The sequence below is a fragment of the Rana temporaria genome, chromosome 3, assembly GCF_905171775.1.
Source record: "Rana temporaria chromosome 3, aRanTem1.1, whole genome shotgun sequence".
Lineage (NCBI taxonomy): Eukaryota > Metazoa > Chordata > Amphibia > Anura > Ranidae > Rana > Rana temporaria.
This window is the reverse complement of record NC_053491.1, coordinates 411379586-411393444: the sequence shown is the minus strand read 5'-3', so window position 1 is coordinate 411393444 and position 13859 is coordinate 411379586. Positions and strand designations below refer to the sequence as shown.

At 43.4% G+C, this 13859-nt stretch overlaps 1 protein-coding gene across 2 annotated transcripts in view; it reads left to right on the top strand.

Annotated features, from left to right (window-relative positions):
* Positions 1 to 13859, top strand: part of ELMOD3 (ELMO domain containing 3) — a 56031-nt gene that overhangs the window by 30575 nt on the left and 11597 nt on the right. For both annotated transcript variants that reach the window (XM_040346049.1, XM_040346050.1), the window contains exons 7-11: positions 1270 to 1361; positions 4570 to 4693; positions 10174 to 10296; positions 12596 to 12726; positions 13348 to 13424. In XM_040346049.1, the coding sequence (XP_040201983.1) occupies positions 1270 to 1361; positions 4570 to 4693; positions 10174 to 10296; positions 12596 to 12726; positions 13348 to 13424 (547 nt within the window). The remainder of the gene's footprint in view (positions 1 to 1269; positions 1362 to 4569; positions 4694 to 10173; positions 10297 to 12595; positions 12727 to 13347; positions 13425 to 13859) is intronic.

Here is a 13859-nt window from a genome sequence, read left to right as displayed (position 1 = left end):
CTTTCAGTTTTACATAGATGGCCTCCCTCATGCCCCTGCCAACCAGTTGTGAAAATACACAGAGCTGTACATGTGCCGTTATCATCAGGGCTGTGGAGTCGGAGTCGAGGAGTCGGAGTCGGGGGAAATTTTGGGTACCTGGAGTCGGAGTCGGCAAACAATGCACCGACTCCGACTCCTACTAAATTTAGATTGGAATAAAAGAAAAAAAAAGCAAGTTTAAATGTCCCAATTCACAAAAAGTTATAATTAATGACTTCTCTACTGTAAGAATAAAGACCAATGCATGCAGTGCCTCACGTAACCGCAAAACAAACACGTTAAGTGACCGTGAAGAAGCATGCTTTTCATGTGCTTCACTATATGGCACGCAACGCACAATTAGGAGCTGCAATACTTATACTTTCCATAGTGTTGTGTTCTGCTTTTACAGGGAACGCATGTTAGAGAACCAGTAAGTGTCCAAATAAAAAAATTCCAACAGGAGTTTTATAAAGCACTAAAAGAAGTTGAAAAGTATGATCGCTCATCAAAACTTACTGTTGAAGAAGCCATCCTTGTTTATCCAGAGATCGTTAGTGATGTGGCCAGAATAGTTACTGTAATGCCACCCACCCAAGTCAGTGTCGAAAGATTATTTTCAGCCCTAAAAATAATAAAGTCTGACTTAAGAGCCTCTATGAAAGAGGATCTGGCAGAGGCAATTCTCTTCCTTAGAACTCTACATAGAATTGATTTGCATTTGCTAAGCCTATAACTACATTTCAAGATTAATATAAACCATTTCTAGGTTTTACAGATTTTGTTTTTGGTTCATTATTGATAAGCTTTGTTTTTGTTCTAAAACAACCAAATAATGTGGTTTGTATTTTTGAACTGGTAAAGATCCTGTGCCTGATGTTTATGCCTGCTACTACTATCCAGTCACTTGATTGTTTTCATTGTGTTTGTCTTTTGCTTAAACTGTGCAATACAGTAGACTGTTGGCTTCCCAGCCAGTAGTCCTGTGGTAGGTTGCGTTTCTTTCCCTCAAGGAATGTATAAAATACATTTACATATTAATACAGAGGAGTCGGAGTCGGGGAGTCGGAGTCGGAAGTACATAAAACTGAGGAGTCGGAGTCGGAACATTTATCTACCGACTCCACAGCCCTGGTTATCATACTGTACTGTAAGAGAGCTTATGTTTGCCATTCTTACCTTGTCTTTATGCTTTTATCTACCACAGTATTATTGAGACTTGTACCTATTTTACAATTTTTGTAGCAGGACTTTTGAGTGACCTTCCAGGACAAACGCCTTTGATCTCCTTCAATGAAGCATTGCAATATTTCCAGACAGCAGACCTATCTGAGTACATGGTATGTATCCGAAGGCCTTTTACTGTTCGTTTAGTGTGATGAAAAGATATGTAATAATATCGTGTCCCATTTCATTTAGGCCGCAGTCCCTGACCGACCTTAAAGTATTAATGTTATAGACTCTTTCTAATACAGTCATAACTATGCAGGCACTAAAACGTTTTGCTTAGTTTCAGGCATGTAGGTAGATTCAGAAAGAGTTAGGCCGGCTTATCAGTAGATAAGCCGGCCTAACTCAGAATCTACGCCGACTTATGTTTAAGTGTATTCTCAAACAGAGATACGCTTAAACCTATCTAAGATACGACAGCTTGCGCCGTCCTATGTTGGGTTGCAATATTGAGGCTGGCCGCTAGGTGGCGCTTCCATTGCGGTCGGCGTAGAATATGTAAATTAGTAGATATGCCGATTCACGAACGTACGCCCGGCCGACGCAGTACATTTACGCCTTTTATGTAAGAGATAGGCTGCCTAAAGTTAGAGCTAGGCCCTAGGTGGCGTAGCCAATGTTAAGTATGGCCGCCATTCCCGCGTCGAAATTCAAAATTTTTACGTTGTTTGCGTAAGTCGTCCGTGAATAGGGATTTACGTCGTTTACGTCCACGTCGAAATCAATAGGCCCATGCGGCGTACTTGGCCGCAATGCACACTGGGAAATGTAGGCGCCCGGCAGATGCGCAGTTGAAAGGAAACGTAAGGTCAAGCCCCATTAACATAAAAAACGCCCCCTTACACACATTTGAATTAGGCGCCCTTACGCCCGCCCGCTTTAGGCTACGCCGCCGTAACTTAACAGGCAAGTACTTTGAGAATCAAGTACTTGCCTCGCTAACTTACGGCGGCGTAGCCTAAACACGCTAAGCTACGCCGCCGCAAGTTTACACCAATGTCTCTGAATCTACCTAATGATCTTTCTTACGGTTTTTACAAAGTTAAAAAAATGTATGTGACCAAGTATCTCTTCTTTCTGATAGTGGGGGGCTGAGGCAGGCTGTGATTGGTTGGAGGATGTGGTGGCTGAACAACTACCCAGTTAAGGCATGATGTGTGCCTTCACAGTGTCCTGTATCTCTAAATGACCAGCCAAAGAATGAAAACTGACCACACTAACACAGATCAGTTTCTTTGCTTTGTGTGGTCAATTTAGAACAATGAAGAAAGGTGACTGTCAGGATCAACAAGGTACTTCAGCTGAAAGAAGTATGTGAAAATGCACATATGTGAACACACACACAGTAGAAAAAAATATATATATATAGGGTAAGATGTGCATGTGCTTCCATTGTGGAGACCCTGATAAACTTAGAAGGTTAGGACTGTAAGTAAAGCAGGGTGCCGTGAAGAGGCCTTGCAGCTTATGCATGCATTTGCAAATGTGTGCTAACTATACCCCTGTTTTTAACGCATACTGTTGGACTGGTTAATTTGGTTGGTAAGCAGACTGGTTAGGGAGTTGAGCTGGGAATTTTCTCTGGATTTGTCTTTCATGCATTTGCCCTTCCATGTGCTCCTTGCTGTGAAGGCCAGTTTATAGGTGGGGGCAAGGGCCATTTCTTTGTTACTGGGCTTCCATAACACCTCAGCAGTGCCACAGGCTGATCACCTCCATGCCACGCCGCATTGAGGCAGTAATTCATGCAAAAGGAGCCCCGACCAAGTATTGAGTACATACTATACTGCACATGGACATACTTTTCAGTAAGCCAACATTTCTGTATTAAATTTTTTTTTTATTGGCCTTATGTAATATTCTAATTTCCTAAGATAATGAATTTTGGGTTTTCAATAGTTGTAAGCCATAATCATTAAAATAAAGAAATGCTTGAAATGTATCACTCTGTGTGTAATGAATCTAATATACGAGTTTCACATTTCGAATTGCATTACTGAAATAAATGAACATTTTGATGATATTCTAATTTTATGAGATGCACCTGTAAATGATTGTTCAGTCTAAGGCTTCATTTCCACTGGCGTTTTTACAGCCACTTTTTTTAGCCTTTTTTTTACAGCTTAAAAACGCCTGTCCATGTTTTTTTTGTGAGCTGGAGCTCTAAAACGCAGCGGTAGCGTTTTTGAGCGTTTTTGAATGTCTGGCGTTTTTACAGCTCTATTGCTGGAGCCACAGAACGCCCTGGTCCCGCATTTTTTTTTTTACAGCTCAAAAACGCCTATGCCATTTGCAGCTCAAAAACGCCTATGTGGGCATGATGCCATAGAATAACATGGACAGGCGTTTTTAAGCTGTAAAAAATGCTCAGAAATGTGGCTGTAAAAACGCCAGTGGAAATGAAGCCTTACTCTGTTTGAACAACAGGTATGTTTTTTAAAGAAAAACCCCAACCAGTGCAAGTATCTGAATTTGACCTGGAATTAGGTTATTGCAATCCCTATGCAGCAGAGCTCATGCTGGGGAAGGGAGAAGCCGCACATGAGCCATTCATTTGTGTCACAGTGCCAGGGGCGGCCCGTCCATTAGGGGCACACGGGCGCCGCCCCCTCTATCTACGCCACCCCCCCTTTATGGGTTAATGGAAAGATTCATGCATAGCATGAATCTATTCATGGCTGCAGCGGAAACCCCCTGTTAATGCATCCGACCCCTTTCAGGGCACCAGGCGTGTGAATTACAGCTGCGTTTTTTTTTTTTGAAGCACCTGATTCAAGCCAATGGCGCAGAGCCCACCCAGATGTGTTAGAAAAGCAAATGAATATTCACTCTTCTAACACCGAATCGCCTCTCCGCCAATCAGGAAGCGTGGGTTTGTTTCCAGATTGACTGAAAGGTCAGGCGATCCTATTGGACGCCTAGGAGATCTCAGAAGGGAAGAGGACACAGGAGATGCTGCAAGATGTTTGCCGCAGCAAAGGGAAAGTGTCGGTGGACCAGCGGGGGGCGGGGTGGTTGCGGGTGCTTGTCTATTTTCAGCTGTTTGTCTTGACTTTAACTCTAACATCTAAAGGTAAATGTTACATTACATGGTAATAACTGAGAAACTCACATTGGGTTGTCCCATATTTGTGATTTTACTTTTCAGCAATGTTTATAATGTACATAGAGAACATTTTCTCACTTCCCTGTCCAAGGTCTAAGATTGATTATTACACGAAGTGAAACCATTATCATACCTACAAATGTTCCTTTCTTTTCCTCTTTGCAGTGTGGTGTCTCCTGTATGTTTGACCAATTGTTCATTTCCTCCTCCAGAAAAGGATCCAGCCCACAGTGCGGCGCACTGGCCTCTCCGCAATCACGCACCTTCTGTTCGGACCACCGCGGCTTCATAGAGACCTCCACGCAGAGAGAGACTTAGTGCTGGCAATCGCACAGTGTAAGTGTTGTGTTAGGATAGGCCAGGGGTATGCAATTAGCGGACCTCCAGCTGTTGCAAAACTACAAGTCCCATGAGGCATAGCAAGACTGACAGCCACAAGCATGACACCCAGAGGCAGAGGCATGATGGGACTTGTAGTTTTGCAACAGCTGGTGGTCCGCTAATTTTATATCCCTGGTTTAGGCCAAAGGCATGTTTGCTTATGTGCAATTTTCAGATGTTACACTTGGTGATTTCCCCATCCAGGTGTGGGGGGAAAATGATCCCTCAGATAACGTATGTGAAAGGGAAACGCGTCGCTGAACCAGATAGGAGAAGGGGGCTCATCTACTAAAGGAGTAGAGCGTATTTACTGTGCAAAGTGCATTTTCGCTTCTCTTAGTGAATGAGGTGCAGCTGTGCTGGTGTCTTTTTTTAATATTTATTGCATGTGATTGGGTTTTCTTTGCAAAGTAAATATTTAGTTAGTCCGCCCCATTCATTAGGTTAAAGCGGTGGTTCACCCTTATTGACAACTTTCCATCATTAAATTAGGCATAGTAGCGCGAGCTACAGTATGCCTGTATTTATTTTTTTAGTCCGGTACTCACTGTGCAATCCTACAAGACGATTCCGACTCCCCGCGGGGAATGGGCGTTCCTATCCAGAGGGAGCATGATTGACGGCCGGCTATGGCACGTCACGCTCCCCGAAGATAGCCGGAGTAGGTCTCGGCTCTTCACGGCGCCTGCGCACAGACTATGCGCAGGCGTCGTGAAGCGCCAAGTCCTATTTCGGCTATTTCCGGAGAAGCGTGACGCGCCATAGCCGGCCGTCAATCATGCTGCCTCTGGATAGGAACGCCCAGGAGTCGGAATCGTCTCGCTAGGATTGCACAGTGAGTACCGGACTAAAAAAATAAATACAGGCATACTGTAGCTCGCGCTACTATGCCTAATTTAATGATAGAAAAAAAAAATGTTTTATTAGGGTGAACCACCGCTTTAAGTATAGATGCTCTACTACTTTAGTAAATCAACCGTCTTGTGTTTGGCTTTCAGCTTATGAGAAACTTTGCAGTAAGGGCCCTTTCACACCAGAGGACGAACGGTCCGCTTTTCATAAGTCCGTTTACGGACTTACAATGGTTCCCTATGGGATCACGGCCGTTAGCGGATGGAGCATCCGCTAACGTCCGTAATCACCCGCCTCCGCCAGGGTCTGTTTTTTCAGACGAAAGAAAACCCTATTTTTCTTCTGTCTGACGGATCGGATGAATACGGACAGACGGTCCGTATTCATCCAATTCCCCATAGGGGAGAGCGGAGGAGAGACAGGGCGGACTCTGCACTGTGTGCGGGGACCGCCCTGTCAGCCGACAGCTCAGCGGGGAATAACGGTCCTCAAACGGGCTAACGGAGCGGATCAATACGGATCCGCTCCGTGTGAAAGAGCCCTAAGGTTACAGACAGGCATCTACTGGGAGATTGAAGAAACTAATACAGGAGAGCCAAATGTGACAGCTGAGCATCAAATATATTAAATGGCGGCTCCGTCTCCAACTTGCATCTTTTATTGTGCAGACAGCAGATTGTGTAAGCTCAAAAGACAAAATAAAATGCCCCTACGAACACCAGGCGATACAGAATTGAGACATGCTATTGCATATAATCAATACTGTGCACTGTGAAGAATTTTAACTGTCCAAGAAGGAAATTCTCCTCCCTTTGTGGAGATTTCCCCCAACTTCCTGTTATGTCTCTTTGACAGGAAGTAAAGAGAAATCCCCCCCCCCCCCAGTGGGACAGCAAAGAACTGTTGTTTCTATACGGAGTTTGCAATAATATATGTGGATGGAAATAGTATTTTTTTGGTCGTCTACACATCTGCTTTGTACTGCTACACATAACAAAAATACTGAGAAGGAAACATTTATAAATGTATTTAAAAAGTCTTAGAAAAAATGACAGAAAATAGATGCTGTCACCTTGTCTCTGAAAAGGGCATTTTTCAGCCCTCATTAACTTACCTTAATCTTATTCCCTCATGGTGAGAATACCCTACACTTCTTAGTATGGAAGGAGCATGTGACCCGCTCCTCTGTGATGGTGTCAGGGCCTAGCAGCCCAATCACAAGGTCTAAGTACTGTCACATTACCAAGGGAGTAACTTTGCTGCTCCCCTGGGTCACCAGCATATGAGATAAGGGTAAGGGTAAGCTAGGGTTAGGTTGAGTATATGGGGTCAGGAAATGCCATTTATTAAGACATTGTCCTCTCGCTCTGCATAGGTCAGTAGCTGCCTCATTTTCATTGGTTGTTGGCCATTATTTTTTCCCTCATTTCCTGCCTTTTAGTAGAAGGGGCAATCGCTGCGGGATCGATCTCTGATGTCATTTGCTGGGTTGAGTATTGCGTGCTGCCCCACTCTTTACCACCATACAGTGTCAAGAAAGTATCTCCCGTCTGCTACACCTGTGGTACAGAGCCACATATAACTTGGATCTTCAATGTATTCCCTCTGCCTGCTACAGTGATGTAGGTCACCTCTGGTAATCCAACCCTGACAGTCACTGATTCTCACCTGCTACCAGCTGTCTGTGTTTCATGTGTACGTGGAGCCTTACCTCTTACCCTGAGCTTATCTACATTGTGTCTGATTCTAGACACAGGGAAAGAGTCCCACTACATTTGGTGACTCCAGCTCACCTTCAACTAATGGATTGTAGGTTGTTTGCAGCGCTCCCACTTATGGTGCCGCGTCTGCAGCCTGGAATCATGTTGTCCTCTACAATTAAAATTTCTGTTGTTGGGTGTAACTAGGTCCTGTGGTCAGGGAAAAAAAAAACTGACGGCTCAGCAGGAGCCGCTGTACTATCTATCTGACTTTAGTACGGCGATCCCTCCTACTGTTCTATTGTGTTCTGACAGGGGAACACTCCAGTCAGTGCTCTCAGCCATTGGCTGCGAGCGTTGGCCAGGAGCCGGTCGGCAGACCTTTTTCAGTCATTCCCCCTTCGACAGAAGCCAGCCAGACTCCTGAATGTTGGCTGCTTTCTATTGAACTGGTTAGTGCTGCCCGACTTTTGGCCCATGTGTACAAGGGTAGTCTATGCCTTTCATTTTATCCAGGACATTGTGCTCTCATCCTGTTGTCTGGCTCCGGTTCATAAAAAGTAAATTTTCCTCCATTACCCAGATGTGGTTCAGGCTGTGTGGGTCCATCTCTCAGCCACTGCTTCTTTCAGAAAGGCTGGTTCTTTTTTTGTCTCTTCAGATGGTTCCTGGAAGGGCGCCCTTGATTAATTTCTCTTTTTCTAGGTGGCTCAGATAGACCATCATTCAAGCTTGTTGTCTAAGGCAGGGTTAGGCAACCTCGGCCTTCCAGCTGTTTTGAAACTACAAGTCCCATGAGACATTGCAAGATCCTAACAATCACATGCATGACTCCTAGAGGCAGAGGCATGATGTGATTTAGTTTACCACAGCTGGAGGGCCGAGGTTGCCTACCCCTGGTCTAAGGTTTGCCCCCCCCCCTCCCTTTTTTTAAGGCTCACTCTACTAGATCTTTGATCATTTTGTGGGGTGTTTTTTTTTTATTTAATTTTTTTTTAGATCAAGCAACTGCTTCCCAGATTTTTAATGCTGCCACCTGGTCTTCTGTTCATATGAGCTCTATATTCTATCACATAGACTTTTCTGCTTCAACTGATGCCTTCTACAAGCATATGGTCCATTACGTGGCCCTTTTGGGTTGGCATCCCCAGTTCTGTTGTGTCAGCTGGGCCTGCTAGCGTTTGCTGTATTGCCCACACCTCAATTAAGTTCTCTTTTCAAAGTTCTGAAGGTTTTTGAGACTTCTGTGTCCTTCAGTGGACAAGAAAAAAAACAAAACAGTATTTCTTTACTGTAAATCCCTTTTCATGGAGTCCACTCATAGATACAGGTCCCCCCACTCTGTGCCTATGAGCATGCTTTCAGTATCGTTTTGTTGTAAAACCGAGGCTTGCTGGTAGTAGGAAATATACTCTAGGCTGGCCTATGTTTTTGTTTTGTTTTTTGCCGTCCAATTCTCCTGTAGGCAGCAGTATAACCTGAAGGTTTAAACCAGAACTCCATGTTTCCAGTGACTTCAAAAATGTAGCTTTGGCCATCATAATTGAAGTGATTACTTGCTGTACCAGAAAGGTCCGGCTGCTGTGTATACTGTAATGCTGTGCAGCAGCTTGTGTATACAATAAGCTGTGCTCTGTTCCAGGCCGAGTCGCACACTCTTCACTTGTGTGTCTGAAAAGAAACAGAGCCGGTCATTTAGTATATCGGCCATTCAGGAAGCACCTTGTATTTCTATCAATGATTAGAAGACATTTCAATTAATGGAGGTGGCGAGGCGGGCCGATAACACATGCTTCACCTGATTCCGTCAGAGAATGCCTCATAAGTCACTGGAACACGAGTTCTAGTTTAAGATTTCTGGTGTCTTTTAATTGACTCCAAGAAAAAAAAAAAGGTATATTGTGTACAAAAATCCTATTGGCCTTCAAGCACTGATAGTCATAAGGACCAGCATGTTTGATGGTCTGCTTTGTTTACATCACTGCTATAATTAGTGTAAGATATTTGAGCCAATTCACATCACAACCCAATGTGCTGCAAATCACATGTTTATAGCACTGAGGCCCATTGCATTAGGCAGCCTATTTAAAAGGAATATCCTGGCAACGCACCAAAACATGGATTCTGCGTGATTTTTAAGCACAGGGCAACATAATACATAATATATATGATCATCTGAGTGTTGAAGTTTGTTATAGCGCAGGTGTGTTACAAAGTATTTTAGATGTGTGTTGGTGTGCAATTTAATGTGCAGTGCATCGCAGCGAACTGTGTTGCCATTCATTGCAGTAATACGTGTTGTAACATTAATCATGGTGAACGTTATGGTGTGTCTGAGCTTTAAAGTGGAGGTTCACCCGAAAACCTTTTTTTTTTAACATTAGATTGAGGCTCGTTTTGTCAAGGGGAATCAGGTGTTTTTTTTACAATCAAAGCAGTACTTACCGTTTTAGAGATGCATCTTCTCCGCCGCTTCCGGGTATGGGCTGCGGGACTGGGCGTTCCTACTTGATTGACAGGCTTCCGACGGTCGCATACATCGCGTCACGATTTTCTGAAAGTAGCCGAACGTCGGTGCGCAGGCGCCGTATAGAGCCGCACCGACGTTTGGCTTCTTTCGGCTACTCGTGACGCGAAGTATGCGACCGTCGAAAGCCTGTCAATCAAATAGGAACGTCCAGTCCCGCAGCCCATACCCGGAAGCGGCGGAGAAGATCGCTCTCTAAAACGGTAAGTACTGCTTTGATTTAAAAAAAAACACCCGATTCCCCTTCACAAAATGAGCATCAATCTAATGTTAAAAAAAAAAATTCGGGTGAACTCCTGCTTTAAGGATGTATGAGAGGCAGATGTTTTACAATATTTGTTTCCTTTCTTACTCAGGTCCACTGGACAGCAGTCAGCAAGTTCATGTTCGAGTCCTGCAGACCATATACAAGAAGATGACAGGCGCCCGCTTTGACTGCCCTTTATATGGATCACACTGGGAGCAATTAGGATTCCAAGGTGAAACAGCAGTTATTCTATTGATTGGTTTATATAGTGGGGTAATGTTTTCTGTAGAGCGTATGAAGTGAGGGGCTGTAATGACAACATATGCATACACTTGAAACTCTGCTCATGGACCACTGCCTGAACATCCATTCAGTCCTTTATATCTCAACTCCACGCAGAAAACACAGATCATTACAGCAATGTGTTCATAATATATACAGTGGGGATCGAAAGTTTGGGCACCCCAGGTAAAAATTTGTATTAATGTGCATAACGAAGCCAAGGAAAGATGGAAAAATCTCTAAAAGGCATCAAATTACAGATTAGACATTCTTATAATATGTCAAAAAAAGTTAGATTTTATTTCCATCATTTACACTTTCAAAATTACAGAAAACAAAAAAATGGCATCTGCAAAAGTTTGGGCACCCTGCAAAGTTAATATCTTGTACTGCCCCCTTTGGCAAGTATCACAGCTTGTAAACGCTTTTTGTAGCCAGCCAAGAGTCTTTCAATTCTTGTTTGAGGTATCTTTCCCATTCTTCCTTACAAAAGTCTTCCAGTTCTTTGAGATTTCTGGGCTGTCTGTCACGCACTGCTCTTTTAAGGTCTATCCATAGATTTTCAATTATGTTGAGGTCAGGAGATTGTGAAGGCCATGGCAAAACCTTCAGTTTACGCCTCTTGATGTAATCCCCCGTGGATTTTGAGGTGTGTTTAGGATCATTATCCATTTGTAGAAGCCATCCTCTCTAACTTCAGCTTTTTCACAGATGGCATCAAGTTACCATCCAAAATTTGCTGAAATTCAATTGAATCCATTTTTCCTTCTACTCGTGAAATGTTCCCTGTGCCATTGGCTGCAATACAACCCCAAATGCTTAACAGTTGGACAGAGGTTCTTTTCATTAAATTCTGTGCCCTTTCTTCTCCAAACGTACCTTTGCTAATTTCCGGCCAAAAAGTTATATTTTAACCTCATCGGTCCACAGAACTTGTTTCCAAAATGCATCAGGCTTGTCTATATGTTCATTTGCAAAGCTCAAACGCTGATTTGTGTGGTGAGGACGTAGAAGAGGTTTTCTTCTGATGACTCTTCCAAGAAGACCATATTTGTACAATAGTGTACCACAACTCACAGTGTCTGCCAGATCTTTCTGGAGGGATCGTGCAGTCAAACGTGGGTTTTGAGTTGCTTTTCTCACAATCCTGCGAGCTGTTCTGTCTGATATTTGTCTTGGTTTTGCAGATCTTGCTTTAACTTCCACTGTTCCTGATGACTGCCATTTCTTAATTACATTCCGAACAGAGGATATTGACATCTGAAAACGCTTTGCTCTCTTCCTATAGCCTTCTCCAGCTTTGTGAGCGTCAACTATTTTCAGTTTCAGTTTTCTAGACGACTGCTTAGAAGAACCCATGGTGCTGATTGTTGGGGCAAGGTCAGATGAGTCTGGGCATTTAAAACCTTTGAGATTGACATCACCTGGTCTTCCCAGACGATGAGTGAGAACAATCCATGACACTGGCAGGTCTCAGCTTTGCAAAGGGGGCAGTGCATGCTATAAATTCTGCAGGGTGCCCAAACTTTTGCAGATGCCATTTTTTTGTTTTCTGTAATTTTGAAAGTGTAAATGATGGAAATAAAATCTAACTTTTTTGACATATTATGAGAATGTCTAATCTGTAATTTGATGCCTTTTGGAGATTTTTCCATCTTTCCTTGGCTTCGTTATGCACATTAATACAAATTTTTACCTGGGGTGCCCAAACTTTCGATCCCCACTGTGTGTGTGTGTGTGTGTAATATATATATTACAAATAATCTTTCTTGGTATCATCCTCTTGTAATCACCTGTACAGCAACCATCAGACTGGATGAGGGAGAGGCAGTTTTCTGAGCCAATAAGAATCTCCTTTATGGCATTCTTACAGCGGTGCCTCAATCAAAAAGGGGCGGGGTGGTGGGCACACTTTCTCTAGATCCAAGATGTAATATCTAGTTGGCATAATTGAATACACAGTAATTTTAATGATCAAGTTCAGATTGATGAGTGGATAGTGTAAGAGGCCACATGTTGGGCATTGTCTGCTATTGGGGGAATACATATTTGTGAAATGGATCCAATAGAACTATGTTTTTCTGTTTTGTCCTAATCTATCTTCAAGGGAGGCTTGGTATTAAAAGTTTCTCTACATTAAGGATTTGTTCTAGTCAGCTATTTTTTAATTGAAGTGCTATGACAATATCATCACTATGTGCTCCTGTGAACAGTCAGTCTGTAACCATGCACATACCCTTCCCCTGCAGGTATGGATCCTGGAACAGACTTAAGAGCTGCAGGTCTGCTCGGTCTTATGCATCCTCTGTACATGGTGATGGAGCCAAAAACACTGCCCCTGGCACATGATATCTTCCGGCTGTCACAGCACCACACACAGGTCTCTATGGTCCTTACTGTGCATAGATATTGATTAATGCCTATGACTGCTAAAGCAGGGCTATTGCATATTGTTCATTGACGCCATAGTGATTTGTGTATATAAATGGCAAGAGGGATCCCAGTTTTATTATGAGGGGGGGGGGGAATCTGTGCAGGTTAATAGTGCTGTGCACATCTTATTGAACAGTGATCACTGATTTGTGTGATCCACCTTCTTGTGAATTGTGGTTCCCAGTTACTGGGTATGATAAAGGTTATAATAATAGCGTGATGTCACCATCATGTTTTTTTATTTGCTCAGTTGTCTGACTGTGCAGTTTTTAAACATTTTATATTTTTACCCCCGAAAGTTTGAAGTGTAAGTGATCCCCTTTATTGGGTAACTTTAGTTATTAAAGATGCAAAGTTTATCCCTAAAGAACCAGTTGCATTCACAGTCAAGTTGTTATTTCCTCTGTGAACTGTCAATCAGTGATGCAGATATCAGATCATATGGTAAGAAAAACAGCAGATTGGCCAACTGTCATCTCATGTTCGCATCATGTAGAAAATGATAATACACAGTTTGCATTGGTACTGCATGATTCCTATTTGTGTAACTCTCTTGTCTCTTGTGCAGAATTTTCCCTTCTGTATAATGTCCATAAACATCACCAGGATATGTATACAGACCCTGAGAGAAGAGCGGGTGTCCAGGTGAGCAGATACGTTTAAATGGGTGTGTAAGGCCCCATTCACACTAGCGAATGGAGCGGACACTGATTACATGTGTGAACCCCAGTGGTTAGCTGCAGGAGGCAGACCCATTGAAAGCAATGGAAAGCTGCTGGCTCCTGCTGCTAATTGTGGCCTCTCACATGTTGGAGTGATCACCTGCGAGTGCTTGACCCTGGACAGTCTGCTTCCAAGGCTGATCGCCTGCAGGTAATTACTCCATGGGCGATTACTCGCAATTGGCTGCAGAAGCCTCCCATTGCTTTCACCGGGTCTGCCTCGTACAGCTCCCAATTTTTGGCTCCCAATTGACGTTCCAACACATCTCAAAGGTGTTTAACAGGGTTGGAGTCGGGCCGCTCGAGTTCCTCCACACCAAACTCCTCAAACCATGTCTTTATGAAGCTGGATTTGTAC